Consider the following 22,959-nt stretch of genomic DNA (forward strand, 5'->3'; position numbering starts at 1 on the left):
TATTTCAATTGTTTTCAAGTGAATTACAACGTCAGCCATAGTGCACCTTGAAGTCATTAAGATGATGTTGACTATTATGAAATTTCTCTATTTTTATAGTGATGTTCATGGTGGCACTGTAGAGCTGCAACGTTGAATTAATTGATGACCAAAAAGTAGCAGTAAGCCATTGACTTACAAATAAATGGACGACGGGTCTAATACAAAAACCACGAAAAAAATGTCCCAAGTCAACCTATTCGAAATTTAAATTGTAATGTCATCGCAGTATCGCGCTGTCAGTCGAACAAATGAAGACTAAAGCGGAGTTTAACGCTCTGTATACGATTTTAACGCCTTACAAGTGCGGACACTTTTTAGCGCGGACCCGACGTCCATATAATTGTAAGTCAATGCAGTAAGCCGACTTTGATGCGCCAATTTTTCTCATAAAATGTGTAAACCATGATCACAAAGTAGCTCAGTCAATATAAATTTTTAAATTAATTCGGATGAGGAAACAAATGTTTGAAGGCAAACCAAAAATGAATTGCCTCTCTCCGCGCAGGTGAACGCGGGAGATTTGTTCAGGAATATTGTAACAAGACAATATAAAATAAATCGTTATATTTCATTCTAAGTTCACCCGGCTTTACGAAGTGGGAATAAAGCAATAGTCCACCATTTCACCCAATACAGGTTGATCATTAAAAACTTTACCTGTTAAGTAGTCACAAGTCCAGAATAACGTGTAATTATAATCGTGCGCAAAACACCAAAGTGCAATTACAATATTTACAAAACTTATTCGAAAACTTTAAATATAAATTTGTACATTTTTATAAGGCTACCGGATTCGATTGATTAGGTGAAAATATTTCGAATAATGTACTATGTAAAGTATTTTTCAAGGCATTCGCTATGGAAAAAATTGTAAGCTCCTATTTATAATACCTCTTAAATGTGAGGGCATTTAGATTTTGACAGCAGCAACGCCTCGATTTAAGACGAATTATTCCCGTAAGAGCCGGTTCACACTTGTAAGGTTTGCCGAGTTGTTTTTCTTTAAAACCATATACGCTTGGAAACCGTGAAGCGGCGTATGGTTAAAAAAAACTAAGTCGGTCGCAACGGCAAACACTTGGTTCAGTTTTTCGTACTGTGCCGCGAAAGGAGTCTCGATTCTGACATGAGGGTTCAAGTGACCAAGTATTAAACGTTATACTACAATTGGATGTTGCCAAAATCTACGTTTTTTTTACGCATATTACACCAATAAATAACCGCTGTTGCAACGTCGTCGTCCATCTTCAAAGAAACTTTGCATTGCGTTCGAAACGTTTCTAGCGTGTCGGGAAACTGACTCACGAAACGTATAAATGTGAACGCATGTACGTTTTGTAACTTATACGGTAAACCGAATAAGAAAACTGACGAAGAAACCGTACAAGTGCGAACTAGCCGCAAGGGAATGAGGACTACATAAGTATCATCTCGACCATTCTCTGACTAATGTTCACTGTCTAATTTCCGTGGCAATTTTTATCATTCAAGTATTGGCTTTTTTATCGTGCAATATTATTTAATATATGACAATATGCTTAAATATTTAAATGATAAAAATTGCCACCGAAATTAAGTAGAACACTGGTCTGAGAATGACCGACTAAAGGTTGGACCACACTTGTCAAAATACAACAGCACTGTGCACTTTTTTCATATGGGATCTCGACAGCACGCTTCAGCATTAATCACAGATAAGTGAGGTCCGACCTTGGGGCATGATTCGTGAAGACGGGAAGCGTCTTCACTACGGTCATCAATAATTATGATAAGTCCCCATTAATATGTCATCTCAGAGATACATAGTGTACTATGGAACTTTTACTTTATAAAACCTGTACCAATTTCTTTTTACAATCGACAGCTAAATATATTATGCACATTTTATTCTAGGTTTATTTATAAATATTCACAAAAACTAATTAGGGTTCAATCACACTTCACAGGAGTCATCGGCATTGTGTTACAAGTAATTTTTGCAATTATATATTTGTAGCACTAAGGAGCTACCTGAGCGTGCATACATCTGCGAAATGGGAAAAAACAGGATCTTACTTCATTATTTTGAAAAATATCAAGTGATAGTATGGCTAAATGCAATATCGCATGTTCACTAGCGAAACTACTTCTATACTTATATATATGTTAATGGCTCTGTACAAAGAATTAACAGATGACAATGGGACGGTAATACCAATGGTTTAAATGTCTGGTATTAAATTTCACTGATCTTTCGTTGAAGTGCTAATGCGTGCTGAGTCGATCAATGTAGTTCAACCTTTATGCTGAATGATTTATTATAATTTATAAAGTGCTGATCAACAGCTATTAATTCGTTCATATAATAACTTAAACGTAAAGGCAGAATGCTCTAAATCATATTTAACATGATCTTATGCAATTTAATACTCAATTTTAAATCATAATCACTTAAATTTGAGAACTTATTTCTGTAACGGGCAGCGGTAAATTTTATTTTATTTAAAAGCCAATATTTGCTATTGATATTAATTAGTTTGTACAATAAAACGTTAGTTATTTTATTGAGACTAAACTATTGTAGGCCCATTTGAACATATACAGAAGAAAAAGGACAACACTATAAACATTAAATTTGACTCACAAGATGTATCTATGGAGGCAATTTAAGAATCTAAGAAAAGTTTTCGCTGTTAGAATACGCTTTTCTTATTTTCATTACAATTTTGAAGGAATGCAGCTGTTATTTAAATGGAACTATGTAAATAACTATTACTTGTGACAAAGGGGATGGTTTACCCGACACGTGCACAAAACGCACAGCGAAACAGGCGTTAAAACTATGTAGTACATCCAAAGCTTCAGTCTGGAACTATCTGTATACCAGTTCACAAGACAACATTTTAATCTTGCAACTATATAACTTTACGTACCGTCGCTTTTCCCACTAACTGCCATAGCTGAGATTATTGTCGTAACTGCTAAGTCGTAATGATATTACTTAGCTTGCAAAGGTGAAAGTTTAGCACGGAATGTTTTATGTCGCCGGGTAAATTCGTAAACCTCATACTTCAATGTGAACTATTAAGTAGAGACAAAAAAAAACAAAATTACTAAAAATAATTATGACAATCTATGATTATACGTAATGTTATAACATTAGACATTTTTAGTTATAACTAAAAAAGTCTAGAAATTATTATTTTATGCTTTAATTGCCTGTTTGGAGTACGAGGTTTTCAAATTTGAAAGGCGCGCGAGTTGGACGCGGTCGGGGCCTAAGGTGAAGGGCGAAACCACCTCCCCCACCGTCCGCACCCTTCGCCTGTCACGCCCGCAGTGTAGTGCTGTACTTAATGTCTGTCGTAGGCTTACGCAATTTTTGTTTTTAAAAATTATTGGACCGCGTGCTTCAAGTTCAGTTATAAAAAAACGTGTTTTTGTGCATCGTCAAGCACGGGACGCGGCGAAAAAAGTTATACAAAAACGGCAGAACAATTTTTTGACCTTGTCTTTTCGTTGACTTGACTACATGTTCGCAGCCGAGACCTCGACTGAACAAAGTTGATAAGGATTTCACGCATTAAGCAACCATGCAGTCATCTGTTAGCGGCCTTACCGGACTGTCGAAAAGAACATTAGCAAACAATATTATATATTTAATAGAAATAATAATGGAAAAAATCCGTTAAACGACAATAACCTGACGACGGAGTCGGTAATAGCACTGCGCTCACTCTATTAATTAGTCGAATTATTTATTAACAAGTCTTGTATAACTATATTAGGTGTTCAATCATATAATGTGTGTGTACTGTAGACTAGGCTTGTACTCTATGAGTAGAATCACTGGCTGAGTGATTAGATTTGTAAATAGAATGCTTTAAAAATGAAGTATAGGAAAAGAATGGAAGATCTTGACATTATATCTTGACATATTCTTGACATGTACTGTGCCGTAAATTATTAACGGATAAACGTTTTTTCTTTCTTCATGTGAATGAGTTAAATGTATGACAAATATTATTTCGTTTTATTACACGTATTGATTTTGTGTAATTTATTGATATGACTGTCATTAATTACTGATTAGGTCACAGCACTAGCGTATTCCTAGAGCCTATGCACACAGCGTATTTTATACGCGCCGACAACGCGCGTATAGGCGCCGTAGACACGCTGTAGTCGCGCGTATGTATCGCGCATTTAGATAAGAGACAGTTCTAATTTTAGTTTGTTAATTTCAGTTAGTTTTTGAAATTAAGCAACTACATGAAATTCTAGGTGTAAACTCCAGTGGAGTATACATATAAGCTTCTTGCTTGCAACGCGACGTTTACGCGTTTTAATTGATTCACTACAGCGCGTCTGCGTCGCCATAAACGCGCTTAGCTCTGTATTCAACTCGCGCGCCTACAGTACTATTTTTATATATGAATTAATAGAACTAGTTTGAGACAAGCTACTGCTCAAGACACACACTTAGTCGGTAAAGCGACGATACGTTATATGCGTTATAGGCATTAACGGCCACTAGTTTTCTCTAAGAGAATACCGGTAATATTGTCTACACTAAAGTCCAAACGCATCCGGGCATATTTGGGATTATTTTAACGCACACCAGCACAAGTCTCAATTTACCATTATCACTTATATCACTGTATATCACTAGCCTCAGAAAAACACGTAGTCCCTATACCTCGAGGGTACGTCCACATATCATTTGAATTTCGCTTTTTTCGCTTTCGGCGCATCCTGGTGTTCTGAGACGCGCCGTTTCTGGGCCGAGTCGGAATCGGAATTGTCTTGGTCAAGGTTGATTTCTGGGAGCGGTGGCAATTCTAGCTCTGCGCAGCGTTTGTTTATGTATCTCTCTAGACGAACTCCCGCTCTGGAAATGGAAAAAGTTATACTTTAGTGTGTCACTGTACTGTGTATTTAACAATAAAAATAACAATTTCTGTGTAAGTACCGTATTATGCAGTGTGACTAGAGTTATTGTGCAAAAGAACATATTGTGTTGAAACGACATTCCAAATAAGCCCTATCAACCTGTTAGCATCGACCTAACTTGAACGTAAGTTTTCAGAACTCCATGCTCCATGTTGACAAGTCAAGCCACCCATTCAAACCACCCACTCCACAATGACAAGTCAAGCCACTCATTCCATATTGCCAATTCAAGTACCCAATCCATGTTGACAAGTCAAGCCACCAACTCATGTTGACAAGTCAAGCGACCAACTCATGTTGACAAGTCAAGCTACCAAATCCGTGTTGACATGTCAGGCCACCAACTCCAAAGCGGCAAGTCATTTTAAAGAGTGGATGGAAGAAATTATGGAAATATATCCCTTATATATACAAAGATATTACAAGTTCTTGTTCTGTGATATACTCACTTAGCGACAGGGTGCGTGTCCTTGTTGTAAGTAAAGCAATTAACAAGCACTAACGCCGCGTCGCCAATGAGCTCCTGGTCGGTGTTATAGTCACCCAACTCGAGCTTCTCACGTATAGTCGAAAAATCCATCGGCTTCTCAATCACGTCCAAGTAGTCTGGCACCTAAAGCATCATTGGTAACATTATATAATGATTTTATCAAGATTTCATAGTTTCAAATTACGAATGTACGGTTCTGAGAGTAATCAAGGCTTAAGGCGCTTCCATTGTATTTTTCTTCCGTGGTTCAAATTATATGTCCGGAGTCATTGACTCACAAATAAATGGACGACGGGTCTAATACAAAAACCACGAAAAAAATGTTCCAAGTCAACCTATTTAAACGTGACATGTAAAGGAATATGAAAAAGCTAAAACGTTAGATTTCAATTGTAATGTCATCGCAGTACTGTCTAATTTTGCTTGCTTCGCTGTCAGTCGAACAAACGAAGACTAAAGCGTGAATGACGCTCTGTATACGATTTTAACGCCCTATAAGTTCGGACACTTTTTAGCGCGGACCCGACGTCCATATAATTGTAAGTCAATATCCGAAGTGTAGTTATTGACTTTGTTTAATAAGTGTAATTGGATATTGCCCTACGTAATTAAGTTAATTAAATATTAAAACAAGTATATACTCACGTCCTCTATAGAAACGGGTTCGTAGAAGGGCCAACAGTCCTTGTGCTTCATCACGTCCCGTAGTAATATTTGCAATGCTTCTACGTGTAATGGCGTTTGTGCTTCGAGTCGACTGCTTCGCTTCTTACTCGTATTGTGTTCTTCTGTAAGTTTTATAGATGGAGTAAAATGACAGTGCCCCCTTGCACACAGCTAGTGATTGCAGTCGACAAATATTCTATCGACTATCGATTGAATATTGGTCACGCTTATGGAATAAATAGCCGAAATTGTTTCATTTTGTTGAATCATCATCGACCCAACTGCAGGGTACAGGTTCATTTGACTTGTCACATTTAAAAACAAATAGGAGACATATATTAAAGTTTTTTCATTTTAATTCAGTAAATATAATGAAATCCGCCTGTTCTTCTTGAAATAAAAATTAATATCGATAAAACAGTCGACAGCAACTACATGACTATTTAAAATTTTATGACAACTGGCAACCCTGCAAATTTTAGTCCGTGTTCAAAAAAGGCACAGGTTCTAAAAGCGTGACAAGAATGAAGTTTGAATCTCTGTGGTCCGCCTTGGAACATACAAAGTTATCATTATTTTTATGTAGACACATGCAATAATTTGTACACTGTACTCATGTCCAATTAACCAGTAAAGCCAACTGATAAAATGTATCCAATATAAAGTATACCCAATCTAATCGAGATATGTGCGTCGATGTTCTAATCTACCTCTCCCATATTTCCATCCACATTAAATCCGTGTCGTTAATCTGTTTATACCCACTCATTACACATGATCAGACCACCGAAGCGTCCTGGTTAATAAATCATCTTTTACACCACAAAGCTCTCTTCACTGTGCATTCTATCTTCAAGAGTGACTCCGAACATACTGCATAAAGTCGGGGTTTTATACAGCATTCAATTTAGTTTCATACAAATACGTACCGTGTACACCATTAGCAAGTGAAGTTCTGGACTTTCTACTATTTGTTATCGTTTCTTCCTTTGATCTGTAAAGAAAAACGTGTTTAATAAGAATAATAATAATATTTCTTATAATGTTTTCACATCTCTATAATACATTCAAGACCAGAAAGTTAGGTTTTTAATAATTCAATAGTATTTTTTAATAACTAAATAATTTATTAATATTTCTATAATTTAATAATTTTCAAATAATTTAATAATGTTTGAAAATAAGTTATCTACTATTTTGGGTTCCGCGATACAAGCCTTGAGCTTAGTGCGGGATCCGCTGTTAACTTGTGCCGTTTGTGCTTTGTGCCTTCTATTACTGTTCTGTATTCTGTAGGTATTGTAATTTTTAATGTCCAATAAAGAAAAGAATATAAATTAGAAATTTTTTGAAATGTAATTACTATTTGTTGATTACAAGTTGTCGTAATATTAATATAGCAGAAAAATATTACAAAAAGATAGTTAAGTCCTTTATTTTACTTGTTGATGTTGAATAGAAATTCAAAGATAGCCTGATTTTATACGATACGAGCAAAAGAGGGCGGCGTTGATAAGAGACTTCGATCGAACGACTACGTAACTTCAACGATATTTGGATCGCTTGAACTTATGTGAATCGCGCTACTGTAGTTTAATCGAAGACGTTGTAAATTGTATACTGGTATTTGTTGAATTGGCTTTCCAGCAGCGCCACTCATACATATAAGTTATATTTTGGCTACGGAAAAAAATTGCCATATACAGTCAACAGTAGGACTAACACGACAGGGCTCTACTTGCGCGAGATCTCTAAGCACTATCTACTGTTTAAGAACAAAGCTATACACTTTTGTTCTAATATCGCTTCTAGTGCTACGGAACAAGATCCATCAATATGTAGCTTAATGAATTTGTATTTATAAAACGGATGGTACTGACTTGCGTCCCCTCTTTTTGGGCAGACCGTTGGCAACGGGCGACGCTTCTTTGCTATCGCGCTTTTGTGTCTTCAATTTCACCAACACTGTGTTGTACTCGCTGTCATCGGAATCTGTCGATTGTTAATCAATAGCTATTTAGTTCACTTGAACATTACATAACACATAACATAATTTAAAAAAAATTGTCGAGTTGCATTTTTTCTAGTGTCGCCAAAGCTACGCAACTCCATCGCTCGAAAGAAAGAAACAAACGCATAAATCTAAAACTTCCCTTTTCTAAAATAACATCTATGCAAAGATAAAACGCACGATTAAAAGGATACAATAAAAAGCATTGCAAAAGTTAAATAAAAAATACACTAGATTGTAAACGCTTTGGTTCATAAAGAACCACAGCGCAACCATGAGGTAAGCGCAGAATTAAACTTGTATTAAAAACTAGAAGAATATATTAGTAGGAAGCGTGAATAGGAAATTTAAATAAAATGAGCTTTCGTTTTGAAACACAACACCACACAGCAAGATCACATGACTATAAATGATAAAGTCGTCACCGCACTTGTCGAACGAAATCATATTAAACCAATCAGAAAAGGCTATATCGACTGTGAACTGGCAATCGGTGTTATTTCAATTTTGGCAACTTTGCAGGATGAAGAAAAAAATTGTTCGCGTCATTTATATAGCATCTGATTTATTAAATAAAAATACGTAGTTTTTAAATATTTTTATTACACATGTATGTATGTACACTACGCATTTTTATTTAGTAAACTAGATGCTATACAAATGATTTATTCTTCATCCTGTACAGTTGTCAAAATTGAGATAGTACCGGTTGCCAGTTCACAGTCGATATATCATTGTAATAAAAGCGAGGACTTCGTGAGAGGCGATACGCGTCATATATTTATTTTTTTATTGCAATTCACATGTATCCTTAATAATTGATGAAAATCAAACACCTGAAACCCTGAAGGGGCGTACCAGTGTCTGTTAACAGAAACAGATCAATTTTAGTCTAATATAATAAACAGTAATTAACCATTAAACTATTCTTCTATAGTCTGTCTCTTTTGAAGATGGAGTGAAATGACAGTCCATTGGGCAAAAGTGTAGCTCGCTTGCATTCAGCTAGTAATTGCAGTCAATGAATATTCTATCGATGGAATATTTATATATTTTTGTAAGTCTATACACACGTTCACAGCATTTAGAACTATGTCTATTAAAAATACAAAAAGGAGAAATATTTTAAAGTTTTTCATTTTAATTCAATACAGATAATCAAAATCCGCAAGTTCTTATTAAAATGTAAATGAATAAAAATAGAATTCGATAAAAGTAAATCAACAGTCAAAATAAGAATAAAGAAGACAATAATACCATATTAGTAATCATTAGAACGTCGTAACATTCACAATTATTATTCATTAATTTTTGTCAAAATTTTACCTTCTTTCACAATCTATCGATAAAACTGTCGACAATAACTACACGTCTATTTAAAATTTTACGAAAACTGGCAACCCTGCTGATGTCATTTTACTCCATTTTCAAAAAAAGCGGAGAAGATTTATTTTGCAGAAATTGCTTTAGAACTCTATTATTTTTTGTCACATTGTTCATTTTTTAATTGACCGTTTAATTTATTATAAATTTTTATTGCCATTGAATTTTGGCTGATGTGTAAATACAGCTTTATTCGTTATTGCTCTTATGGCATAGATAGACAAAAAGATCTTTCTGACCGGCTCAAGCCAATTCTGCGTTAACAAGTGTGCAAGTTTCTAAAACGACAAATTAAAAAGACTAGAACCAAATAAACAAAACCAAATGTGTACATCCGAAATGAACGAATAGAAAGCAAACGTATTAGTGAAATGAAGGCTGTTACACAACATGACGTAACACTGAGGAAGAATAAAACAAAATGGTTTCCATACGTCAAGTAACGCAAATGTTATAAGGAAATAAACGCAAAAACAAAAACAACGTTAGGTTACAGTGAAAATGCGAATGCGAAGTGCGTGGTTAGTTGGCAGATGTGTATAAGGACAAACAAACCGGAGCTATTCCGCCTGCTGTCGAGCGCGCGCGTGTACTGGTGAATGTTGGAGATGGCGGTCGCAGCACAGCGCCTTATTGTGTGTTCTTTGGATACAAAACAATGTCTTTTAGAACTCGCTTGCGAGTAACTATATTTTTTTAAAAAAAACAATTGACTTTTCAACTATCAGCTGCTTGAGATAGTTTATAATACTAAGTGACGGGACGAACAAGTCGTGCGCCTGGTGGTAAGCGACACGCCTGTGCGTGACAGTTGCAGTGCCACTCAGTTTTAGATCACAAAAATCTGAGGGGCACTGCCACTGCGTCCGACACCCTGACATAAGTTGACATGTCTCATGTGGTACAGGCACATTTCACCCTTTGAAACCGGAAACGCAATAATGTTCACATTACTGCTTGGCGGCACAAATAGGTAATTTTTTGGCGAGTACGCTCTTACATAAATATGTACCACTTAACTTTTTGATAAAAAAAGAAACAAATTCTGAGATAGCTGCGAGGTGCGGGAGGGGTGACTGTTTACGTCACAGTTATGTCGCGTTGCACACGTCCGCAGTCATGTAAATTGCGACTAAGTAGTGGGTAACCGTCAAAGTAGAAAGTTATGACATTATTATCGGAACAAACCCACCAACCTCCCTATGACACTATCAACCTTCTTAGTTATACGCTTTCTTCCGAATTCATTTTACTAGACTTCCTACAAATTTTCTACCCATGTCTTTGTATTATTATCGAAACAGACGGCTGCGCCATAACAAAGCCCAGGAATTGCTTTAGACAGAATTTTACAGGAGAGCCCTAAAATACAAACCAAGGTCGCCCTTGAACTTTAATGTAAAAAAAGTAACAGTATTAGGTAAAGTACCAATCAACTAATATACTAGTAACAAAAATGGTCACAACATTTTTATACCCTTACTAACTTTAAACATTTATGTACAAAGTTACCGTAGCAGCCAGAATCAAAACACAATATAAGCATTTCCTAGGTATTTGATAAATTGTTTCAGTAATTAAATTAAGAAAACGACTAAGATTAAAGAGAAATCAGTAAAGTTCCACTACCCACTAATTGCCAATTCAAATAACAAGTAACGCACTTTAACAACTTTAAAACTTAGAAAATGTTAAATACTTGCTACGTTTTGAATTGGGTAAAGTGACTTAAACGATTTCACGAGACGAGAGCTCACCTCTGGTGGGCGCCAGGCAGCTGGCACAGGTCCAACGCCGGGCGGTTCGGCCTGGCTTGGGCGCGGCGCATTCGGTGTGGTACTTGTTGCGACAGGATATACATTCGGCCGCCAGGCGCCCGCCGCTGCCGCACGACCCGCACACGCCCGCGTCCACGCCGAACGACTCGTCGTCGCTGAAAATAACGAGCGGGGTCCAATCGCACACTCAATAATAAAGAAACGCTTTTCCAAAAGTAACTTTTTGGGAACTGACAAAAATAATGAATATCGAAAATAATACTGTCCTATTTGGCAGCAGCCAAATGGCATAGACTTGTTATTGCAATGAGAAGTACGTTTTCATTTCAATTTCTAACAAAAGAAAAAAACCATGACCATGGTCCCTGTAAAGAAGTAATGATGGCAACCGGTATTTGTGCAGTGCGCGACGGGAAGTGAGCGTGCCTACGGCTCCTGTACCACGTAGACACCGGCCTCTTGAAAACCCGATGAAGTTAAGTGAAAACAATCAGTAACAATCCTGTACACTGGCTGATCTGTGGTCTTAACCTAAACTTAGACGATTAGTGCCCTTCTCGTATACCCTAGGGGTATTTAGGGAAGGTCACTATAACCAAAACTAATGTAGAAAGATATGGGGACCTGTAAAGAGTCCAGAACGTTGTTTTGTTTGAAAAAACAAACATACGCGATTTAGATTCCAATATATAACAATTGACTGAGGATGTTATTCATAAGTGTATGTACAAAATAAAACTGACGATCAAAGAAAGGCATAACAAATTTAAAGACTCCAGCTCCTAAACTAGACAAGATGTAATGAAATAAAATCTATCAGTGGTGCAAAAAAAATCATCTTTACCAATAGTTAACGTGACCATAATTTTTTTCCCTGTTAGCGGGACACCCATAAATTTATCATTGTTTTAAAAGTAAAACACATGTTCATGATAGTTATGAAATGTTAAATGATTAAAAAAAAATTAAAAAGTATTCAAAATGTTAATGATAAAAAATTTAAAAAAAAAAGAACTAATCTCGTTTAGTCTGGTAAGCTGGTTTTTTTACATAGATTTCGCTTTCGCGCGTTTTTTTTTTAAATTTGTTCTCACTAAGTCCTGCTTTGTTAGAACGAGACATTTTAAAGTATTTTGGGGACAGCGGGACACGAAGCTTAAAAGCGGGACGTATGGCCACGCTACCAATAATCATCTTTACATATAATAACCATCGTAACCAACGCAGATTATTCAGTAGTTATCAATTTATCGGTCGCTTTATTGATGTAGGAATATAGAAAAGAAAGAAATTCTTAAGCCGAAATAGGCCAACGTAAGTGTAGTATCTTCTTGAAGGAGACTTGCGCCCAGCAGTCAACACAAACGTACCTGTTAAGAGCTTCCTCGATATATTCATCGGAGAAGAGTTTTCTTCTTTTTCTGGGAGTGCGCTCCTTGGGCTTGCACTGGTCGCAGAACCAGTCCCCATGGGGTACTTTCTGTGAACCCAAAAAAACACGATTGAAAAAACCAGTTGTCAATAAAAATACCGGCAGTGTTGGTCTATGGAAGAATTTCCATTTTTGAAAAAATCATATTATTTAGAAAAATATTTTTCCTTTAATTTCCCACTATTGACATTGTCCTCTGTCAAAAGTTGAAGTTACTGAATGAAAACGATGGAGCCAACAACAAGCGGTGGTGGTGTAGTTGTTGGGGTTTTTTTTCGCTGTTATGTAATGATTTTAAATCACGTTTTTCTTTATGTAACTTTTAGCTATACAAGTTTATATTATAGTTCACGCAAAATATAACTTGAAATGAGATTTCTAAACGTAAAACATAATATGAGTCTTCCAAGTTATAATTTTCCAATTTTTCGGGAATTTTTCCGGAAAAATTTTCACTATTTAAAATTTTTCACAAAATCAACCAATAGTAGTCCTAATACCTATCGATAGATTTCAACGACGCAGTTTCACACTTTGCCCATAGATGGCGTTCCAAATATTCCACGAGTTTTTTAACGAAATTTGTCAGTTTCACTTGAAGCATGAATAACAATAAACAACACCGACACCATGAATATAATGCAACATGAACAAAAAGTCTAGCTTATTTGCTTTTCCCATAATCCGACTAAAGCGTCATTTGTCAGTCACACTACAGCGCTACGTGTATGTGTGTCTGTACAAGCACAAACATTTTCCTTTGGACACACGTTTACTGTAGAGATATTTGCACACACGTCAATGTGTATATATGTTGTTCACATAAATTCTCGATAATTATCTCGGATTATAACAGTTTGGCCGCAAAAGTCCGTACGTGAGGACGAACCATTCCGACCAATCACGTTCCTGTGGTTTACGGGGCGTGGGATGCAAACGGTTTATGATTGGTCGAACGTCCCCCTCGCAGCCATTTGCCAAGCTTAAAGTATGTAAAATATGTAGATGAGTGTTACCATTCTAGTTAACTCCTTCTGTGAGCGTGAAAAAATGGAAACAATTAAAAATGCGTGATAGCCTACAGTTAGGTCAAGCGCCTTTTAATGACGTTTGTCAATGACTGTTTGTTTTGCACATATTAATATCTCTCGTTCTAATTTAAAAAAATAAATTTAAAAAAATTAAAAATTATATTGCTTATTCACCTGTACTTTTGTCAATGACAAGAGTCGCGGCGCGCTAGGTGTATGTATAGTCTGCTTTTTTGAAGACGGAGTAAAATGCCAGTTCTTTGCGCAAAAGTGTAGCCCCCTTGCAAACAGCTAGTGATTTCAGTCGATAAATATTCTATCGGCTATCGACTGAATATTGGTCATGCTTATGGAATAAATTGGCGAACTTGTCTCGTTTGAATCATCCCCGACCCATTATTCATCCAATTATTGAGTACAGATTCATTTAAATTGTCAATTTTTGTAAGTTCATTCATACATACAACGTATTTAGAACTATGTTTATGAAAAACACAAAGAGGAGACATATTTTACAGTGTTTAATTTTAATTCAACATAGATAGTGGTAGTATTTAACTGCCTACGTGGCAAAACGGTTACCATACCTTACTGCCACGCAGAGATCCCAGGTTCGATTCTCGGGCCGGGAGAAATAATTGTATGGAACCCAAACTCACGAGAGAAATAAATGTAGGCATTTATGTCTCTCGTAATTTGGGTGTAATTTGTGGTTGTCTATGTGTGTGTCCATGGCACCCGCGACGCAGGGTTTTCCCTAGTGCGGGGCTATGTTGAGTGTGTGCGTTATTCTTATTATTATCATAGTCAAATCCGGCTATTCTTGTTAAAATGTATATGAATAAAATTTTTTCTCGAAACAAGTAGACCAAGTGTCAAAATAAGAATAAAGAAGGCGTGAAAGAACAACGGTTTCGTTATAATCCGGTTTTCGGTGTAATGACAATTCGAACTAACGTTATTTCGGAAAAAAGAAATTCTAGTTTGTGATAGGTTACCATCCATGAAACTATCGACAACAACTACATAACTATTTAAAATTTCATGAAAACTGGCAACACCACAAATGTCATTTTGCTCCGTCTTCAAAAAAGACAGACTAGAGTGGCAAAAGGGTAGATATTTGAAGAATGTAAAGCTAATCTCGAAGTGTACAGCAGATGCTGCAATTTATTTTTTATTTAATACTTACTGAAAATTTTACGAATAAGTTTCGTAAGCCGATGGCAATCACTATAAATACATCTTTTGCCACTGATATGTACAGATAACATGTTTATTATTCACAAAGCACAAATAAAGCATATTATTACACAAGCAGTGCCTAGTGGGGAAAGGTTGTTTGTCAATTGAGTTGACGGCGCGGCGGTCCGAATCGCTATGGTGATATACACTTATGACTATAAATTCTAATTTATGTGCATTTGGGAATGTTTATAAATAATACCTCTCGCAAACCTGATGAGACTTGCACGTCAAAAAAAAAATTCAGAACCTTTTGGAAAAGTACAATCAAACTAAATTACCTGTGGACGTAGCATGGCAGTATATGTGTGTGATAAACCTCCCCGTGACATATTTATTTTAGTTGATAAGGCTATGTTGCCATTATTAAAAAATATTTTATTTTTATTGCGAATACTAAATCGGTAAGATATCGCACTAGGGTCATTCGTTCTTTTGTTTATTTGGTAATAAATTATTTTTATACATTTTGGAGAACAAGGGATATGAAATTGTGTACGTAGCTTATTCATCGCCATGAAAACGATGAAACAAAAAATGTCGGGTTTGTGTAGTTTCAGTTTTACATATTTTACATTATATTATTAGTTATTATTTACGTATTTCTAATTACTCTCATGAACTGAACTGTATCAAAAATGTTCTCCTCACCTTTCCAATAATTTATATGTATCAATTTGTTTGTTTTTATTATTTCTTGCCAAACCCGTTTGTCGCGTTCAATTTTTACGGTGATAAAATTACTGTGCAGAACTATAAAAATGTTTTAAAATCAGCTGTGACCTTGCGGCCATGTTTGGCACTGCGATATTCTTTTGCAGCCATTGGTCGCGGCGCTCGCGATAATACAAAAATGTGACGTCACGGTGCTCGCCATGTTAAAGATTGTGATAAAATTTTTAAAATGCCTTTATCAGTAGAATTTGACAGCTTTCGATGGAATAGCTATATCGCGCCAGCGTACTACGGGGGCAGACCTCAAACTATAAAATTCTCTCCAGAGCACTACCAAAACACCCAGACAAAGACCAATTTACAAAAGTTCATTTTTAAATTGGTCCTACTGGGAATCGAACCCGGGACCTTTCATCCAGCACCAGCCACCGAGGTCGTCAAAAGTGAAGTCCCCAACCTTGAGCTAGCACAGCGGACTATGACCTAAACCCTCTGGAGACACTTGCCTCAGTGGACCATATGATGGCAATGGTGACGACGATGATGATCAGACATGCATTCGTAAGATACCCCAAGTCCTGTATTATATAGTATTTATATATAGTATTTTTTTATCCGTGTAGGGAATTTTTATTATTCTCCAGGCACTTACCGTAAGTTTGGGCTTCAAACAATACAAATGGTGTCCCTTGTTACAGCCATCGCAAAGCAGCATATTGTCAGGGTCCGTCTTCCTTCTACACAGTCTGCAGCTAGCATTCAGGATACTCGCTGACCATGTAATGCTGGAGTCAAGAGTGAAGAGATGGAGTACCACGGCGGCGAAAGATTTGCACTCCATTAGGGATACCTCCCAGCGTTCCAAGGCTTCCAGGTCGAGTGGTTTGTTCCTTGCTTCGCGATCTTTGCGTTCCTTATCGTCAAGACCTGGCCAGAAGAACAGATTTAACATAAATCGTGGTAGACCCCAGAAAATGCGAATAGTTTATTTTTATAACATCAAGTGACGAACAAGTCGTGCGCCTCATGGTAAGCTACACGTCTGCCCATAAAAGTTGCAGTGCCACTAAGAGCCACTAAATCGCAAAGATCGAAAGAGAAGAAGGTGGCAGTACGTCTCTGGACGAACTCTTTCACACGGATCTCAACTACTACTAATATAATAATAATAATAACGCGCACATACTCATAACCCCCCACTAGGGAAACCCTGTATCGCGGGTGCCATGAACACACACATAGACAACCGCAAATTACACCCGAACTCACAAGATAAATAAATAAATATTTCTCCCGGCCCGGGAATCGAACCCGGGACCTCTGCGTGGCAGTCCAGCATGGTAACCGGCCACAGAGGCAATTCAATAACAGATCAATATAATGTTGTGGTATTGAGGAATTGGTCTACAGGGCCATACTGAAGGGTAAACAACCAAAGTAAACTGACCCCATGCTGTCAGTTAAAGCTTTAATGGGTGTAAACTGTGAATTTATTACAATCATTTATAATTTATTTCATTGCATTGTAATTTATTACACAGGTACCAAAATTTATCAACTTGAATAATCTTCATTACATAATTCTGTTGGCTCGACAAATATCTGAACTAAAGAGCACGTCGCTTCACTAAAATTAAAAAAATAAAAGAGTCCAGGAAGTATCGCATTTTTTTGTCAATAATGTATGTCAATAATTACGGAACTTCGGAGGCATGCCTATATCAAAACTTAAATCAATGGTTGGGCGGAGTATATAATGTAAGAGTTTTTAGAAAATAAATTCATGGTACCTGAGTTTTTTAACTAATTGAGAATAAAGATATAATATATATTTTAAATTGTATATTAAGTAAGTGTAACAATTAACAGACTAATCCTCTCTTCTACTATGTGCAGTGCCCTATTTAGGGTCCATAATTTGATTTCAATATTAATATAAAAACGTTTGTAATGTATATTATGGAACGCAAATAAATAAGAATAAAGAATAAAGTCTTCAAGTAGCTGATTTCTAGATTCAAATAAATTCACCAGTCTTGGCGTGTAGTACTTACCTAACGGCCTCTTAATGTACTTGTGGTGTATAGACTGGGAGACCTGAAGCAGCGCGGAGGCGAGACTCCTGATAACGTCGGGCTTCGCCCCCGTGTCTTCGGGCTCTGTCTTCACGCCGTTCACCTTAGGCGCTTCCAGATATTGACCGGGGTCGCGGTACTTGTTTTCTGGAATGGCTGGAATCTCCGATTTGTCGATGTCTGCAATAGATATTTATGTTGGTGAGTTGAGTGAAGAAAAACTTTCATAAGTTCTCATAGAAGGCAAAAAAATCCCTTTTAAACCCAATGCGCAACAAGCACAAAGAGGAATTCGTAAGATGTGCTGGCACGATCCGTAGCTCGCAGATTAGTCCACTCGGATCCAAGGAATATTTCTTTGTGTTTGTTTCTTCTTCGTATCCTTAATAATAACAAACTAATAGAGCATTTTCACAAAAAATTGATGAATGTCATGTCAGTAAAAAAATTATGATATTCACGATTGGTCAAGACACAAGAGCTTTAAACAGTATATATATTTATTACTCGTAATTATTAATACGAAGACATTATAGAAAAAATTCCTTCGATCCAGCCGGATTCGAACCGACATCTTCTAGCAAACCGTGTCAGGCGGCTAAAAAGCCGTTGAAAACCAAATACAAAGATCCGACGAATAAGCACATAGAAAAATTCGTGAGCTCCGCTGGTTCTTTCCGTGGCTTAATTGGCAAGACATCGGACAGACACTTTAACAATTACGACAAACTAGTGGAGTAATTTCACAAAAAATAATTTAATACCAATTCAATATAAATTTTGTAATGCCAAGTAATTAACATGACGAACAAGTTGTACGCCAGGTGGTAAGCTACACGCCTATCCATAACAGTTGCAGTGCCACTCAGAGCTTTAAATCGCAAAGACCTTAGGGGCACTGCCTCTGTTCCCGTCACCCCTTAACATAAGTTGACAAGTTTCATATGCCTGTAGTTTCACCCTTACCCCCCCAAACCGGAACGGAATAATGCTCATATTACTGCTTGGCGATAGAAATAAAGTGGCAGTATTTCACAAGGAACTCTACTGCTGAATTACTCACAATGTCATGGAAAATCCTAGAGCCAGCTTAGCTCTACATTTAAACAGAAACAGCGCCCTGTTTATTTTCAAACGTGTAGCGTAAGAGTCAGTGACCAGAGCTACTTTACTTATGAATTATTACAGTTATAAACAATAAAACTCACCGTTAGGCACTTTCAATACGCCATTGGGCAGGTGGTAGTCGTCCCGGTACTGCTTGTTGGGTCCCCACGAAAGATAATCGGCCTGCTTGTCGTAGCCGCGCAGCATCAGCGTACCACGCCAAGCCTCACGGTCCTGACAATCAATCACTTGCGTTTAATACTAAATCACTTTACTTACATAGTCTGTCTTTTTTTTAAGATGGAGTAAAATGCCAGTTCATTGTGAAAAAGTGTAGCTCGGTTGCAAGCAGCTAGTGAGTGCAGTCGATAAATATTCTATCGACTATCGACTGACTATTGATTACGCTTATACAACAATAGCTGAAATTGGTTCATTTGAAACATCATCAAACTCCACGGCAAAACCGGCATCCCTACAAATCGAGTGTGAACTGGCAACCGGTACTTACTATCTCAATTTTGACAACTTTAAACGTTTTCAAATAGTTTTATTACGCATACGCTACGTATTTTTGTTTAATAAACCAGAAGCTTCACCTGTAAAGTCAATGTGAAGTTGTCAAAATTGACTACCTCGATTACCGGTACTATCTACCGGTTGCCAGTTCACAGTCGAAATGGCATTTTACTCTGTCTTCAAAAAATACAGACTATATAATATAGGATTGCTTGTTTGAGCTTTACGTGCATTTTGTGTACTTTTTTTTACAAAATAAGCACATATTTGACCTCTCACCCCATGGAAAGTGATGATGAGGTCGAAAATGGAGAGTATACACCTAAACAATGCCTATTCACTCTCGCCTTGAAACGGATTAAGTTTTAGTGTTCAAGGAACAAGTCTGAGGGCAAAGGATTCCACTCCATAGCCATATAAATGTGGAAGCAAAACACTTTGTGCGAATCTAGGTGACATCTCAACCGATACGCACTTCAGACTTAATCTTCATGCCATGACGTGTTGTCGTGTGTACGTCATATAGTAAATGTCTCTAATGACAAAACACAACGCGTTGTGTACTTTCTCTAACCTTGACTTTAAGTGCTCCCAGACATCCGTGGAAGATCTTCTCCTCCAGCTCAAGTATGTGATCTCTGAGCGAAAGTTCCAGAGCCTCCGATAAAGTGCTGTCGTCAGGTACCACGAGGGAGAGAGTGAACTTCTTGTTGCGAGTCATGTGATGTACAGGTGGAGGCTGCCAGATTAAAATATTTTTAGTAACTTCTCTTGCTCATCTACCTGACAAAGTACAGTCAGTATCAAAATAGTCTAAACGATCAAACTGTATAAAGATATAGATAAAATAATCAATATATACTCCCAGACGCATAATTTGCCCTGAGCTTAAACAATGTTTGACTGATCGATAACTATTATCCATTTTGAAACTGGTATACAAGACGATATTTCCTTTTTTTTCTGTACTGCGAATCGAGCCCGGAACCTCTGCGCGATAGTCCATGCAGCATGGTAGCTGTTCGGACACAGGGCCAGTTAAATAATTGATTGCTATTTATGTATTTTGCATGTCTAATACAGCCGATTTTATTTTGTTTATTTTTAGAGATCATTCGCAGATTGCCTGGTTGGTTCTTGTCTTAAACGTTGGTCAACACAGAAATTCAAATACTGCACTTTATACCTGTGAATATCGTTATCAGGTAAAGGCGACACTCACCGGAGCAATGTCCGGATTAAGATGATGCAACGGGCATTTCTTGACGTACTCCACGATGTTGGCCTTATCAAGTTCCAACGCCTGCCTCAGTTCGCTCTCGCGGACGCCTCGCTTGTTCAGGGATTGGATGAGAGCTTCGATCTGCTCCTCGGTGTGGTACACCCTCCAGTGGGGGCGGAAGTCACCCTGTAATCATAATAATGTGCCAAACAATCACACCAATTGCCTGGTCTCAAACTAATTCCCCGTACTATAAGCAACGGAATTCACTCAGAAGCACTAATCAGATCACCCAAACTGGAATCGATTTAGAATAATTCATTTACCAAATAGCGGGAATCAAACCCGGGACCTTCTCATCCAGCGGTCACATCTCAAATCGTTGGACCACAGAGATCGTGAAGAATTTAAAAGTTTACTGAATATTCACCTAAGTATTTGAAGTAGTAACAGTGCTAGACTTGTGCATCGTTACCTTACATTGTAATCCTATACTCTACCAAATTCGATGTAGAATGTTTAATAACAAAACGTTGCTAGGCAACCAATGATGGCATAGGAAAACAACATTTCTTTCAATGCTCATTATTAAGGCTTGCTCTGCCCACGGCCTGCTCCCTTAATTGGAATTTAAATGGGTAAGTAGGCAATTGGGTTATGTGGAAGTAATACTTACCTAGCCCATTATTACAAAGTTTACAAAATACCATTGATACTTATGATTTAGGAATAAAAATAAATTTTTGCATCCTATCAATATTTACTGCTAGATGGTAGGCAATGGTAGACGAAAAGAAACAAAATTTTAAGATTTTATTTCATATTTTGTTGTCCAGCATCTATTTCCGATTCTGAACTAAAATTACCACCAGAACTCGAATGTTTGCAATCTCTCCATTCAAATCAAAAAGTCACTAGGGATGACACAGTTTTACAAATAATTAATTACTGGTCATTTTTATGTCATTTTCAGGTGATTTGAAACTTCTGTTGAACAAAATTCATTATAAACAAAACTTCAAGATGTAGTATTATACATAATCTAGTTGAATTTCGGGGGAAAATATTGAAATTGTGGTAATTGCGAAAGAGTCTGAGATGAAAACCCTAAAAATCATATGTTTTTGTTTGTTGACATTTATTCTACATAGAATTTGGCTAGAGTTATAAATGGGATGCACGATTTTTTGCTTTGAATCGATTTTTTGGATCGTATTAGATCGTATCGATCCACAGAGATCGGATCGTATGCTCTTGAATCGATCTCATAAAAATCGTTCCAAAATTAATTTCGATTAAAAAAAAATAGTTTTGACAGCCTTTTTTTGGCTTCAGGCGTGAAAATTTGAAAATATCACGCGCACAGTACCTAATGTATTGTAGATTAATGCAGGCTCGTCTTGGACCCCCGGCGTTCAATACACGGACTCCTTAGGGTTTCATAAACCACAAGGTTAAGAAACCCTGATTTAGAGTAATACTAACTAGCGAGAAAGAGAAAAGAAGAGAAAGAGAAGTAGCAACAATCGCAAAATATTGTAGACTTGTTGTACTCAGATATTGCCAAACTGCATTTATTGCAGGCCAATATAAAATAGGGGTTCAGAAAGAGACTGTACTGTTTAAATTACGAATACGATCTAGATGATTCGATTCGCCATAATATTGAATCGATTTAATTAAAAATCACATTGAAATGAATAGATACAAAAATTGCTAGCTCGTATACTCTGTATACTCAATCTTCATATGAACCGTAATATACATCCCTAATCTTAAATCGATTGAAGCATTTCAAGCAAAAGTATTGTATACGTATGTGTATGCAATAAAACTGGTCAAGTTAAAGTCAGGCTTGGTCAATTGTATAATATTTATACACATTGTTTGGCATTAAAACCCCGCACTAGGGAAACCCTACGTCGCGAGTGCCATGGGCACACACATATTACACAACCACAAATTACACCTAAACTCACGAGTGAAATAAATGGAGGCCATACAAATATTTCTCCCGCCCCAGGAATACGCGGGATCTCTGCAGTCCAGCATGGTAACCGTTCGGCCACTGAGGCAATATAATTTATTTTTTATTTTATTTCATACCTTTCCGTGTACAAAGCAAGTAGAGATATCTCCCGTGCAGACAAGCAATTCGCGGTACTGCTGTGTGTTGGACTCGAGCCCGTTCAGCTTCTGCGTCAGACCGTTGAGGTTTGTCAGCGGCTTTTTCGGGGAGTTACCGCGGGAGTTTGCTGCAGAATCGTTCTCCTTGTCACTACCTGCTAGAAATACGACATTGTGATATCTAGGCGGAAAAGAATAATAATTTGTTCTCTGTAATAATTCGT

The 22,959-nt window shown here is 37.1% G+C and overlaps 1 protein-coding gene across 1 annotated transcript in view; it reads right to left on the minus strand.

Annotated features, from left to right (window-relative positions):
- Positions 1 to 4,179: 4,179 nt before the first annotated feature.
- The window catches only part of LOC113239906 (bromodomain adjacent to zinc finger domain protein 1A-like), a 39,980-nt gene continuing 21,200 nt past the window's right edge, over positions 4,180 to 22,959 (minus strand). The window contains exons 2-15 of the mRNA XM_026477068.1: positions 22,715 to 22,890; positions 20,609 to 20,794; positions 19,961 to 20,125; positions 18,969 to 19,101; positions 17,740 to 17,940; positions 16,338 to 16,612; positions 12,673 to 12,782; positions 11,282 to 11,457; positions 10,080 to 10,166; positions 8,011 to 8,122; positions 7,060 to 7,124; positions 6,110 to 6,252; positions 5,424 to 5,587; positions 4,180 to 4,912 (exon numbers count right to left, since the gene is read on the minus strand). Of these exons, the coding sequence (XP_026332853.1) occupies positions 4,741 to 4,912; positions 5,424 to 5,587; positions 6,110 to 6,252; positions 7,060 to 7,124; positions 8,011 to 8,122; positions 10,080 to 10,166; positions 11,282 to 11,457; positions 12,673 to 12,782; positions 16,338 to 16,612; positions 17,740 to 17,940; positions 18,969 to 19,101; positions 19,961 to 20,125; positions 20,609 to 20,794; positions 22,715 to 22,890 (2,165 nt within the window). The 3' untranslated portion in view covers positions 4,180 to 4,740. The remainder of the gene's footprint in view (positions 4,913 to 5,423; positions 5,588 to 6,109; positions 6,253 to 7,059; positions 7,125 to 8,010; positions 8,123 to 10,079; positions 10,167 to 11,281; positions 11,458 to 12,672; positions 12,783 to 16,337; positions 16,613 to 17,739; positions 17,941 to 18,968; positions 19,102 to 19,960; positions 20,126 to 20,608; positions 20,795 to 22,714; positions 22,891 to 22,959) is intronic.

This window comes from Hyposmocoma kahamanoa, unplaced genomic scaffold (assembly GCF_003589595.1).
Source record: "Hyposmocoma kahamanoa isolate Upper Pololo Valley unplaced genomic scaffold, ASM358959v1 117, whole genome shotgun sequence".
Lineage (NCBI taxonomy): Eukaryota > Metazoa > Arthropoda > Insecta > Lepidoptera > Cosmopterigidae > Hyposmocoma > Hyposmocoma kahamanoa.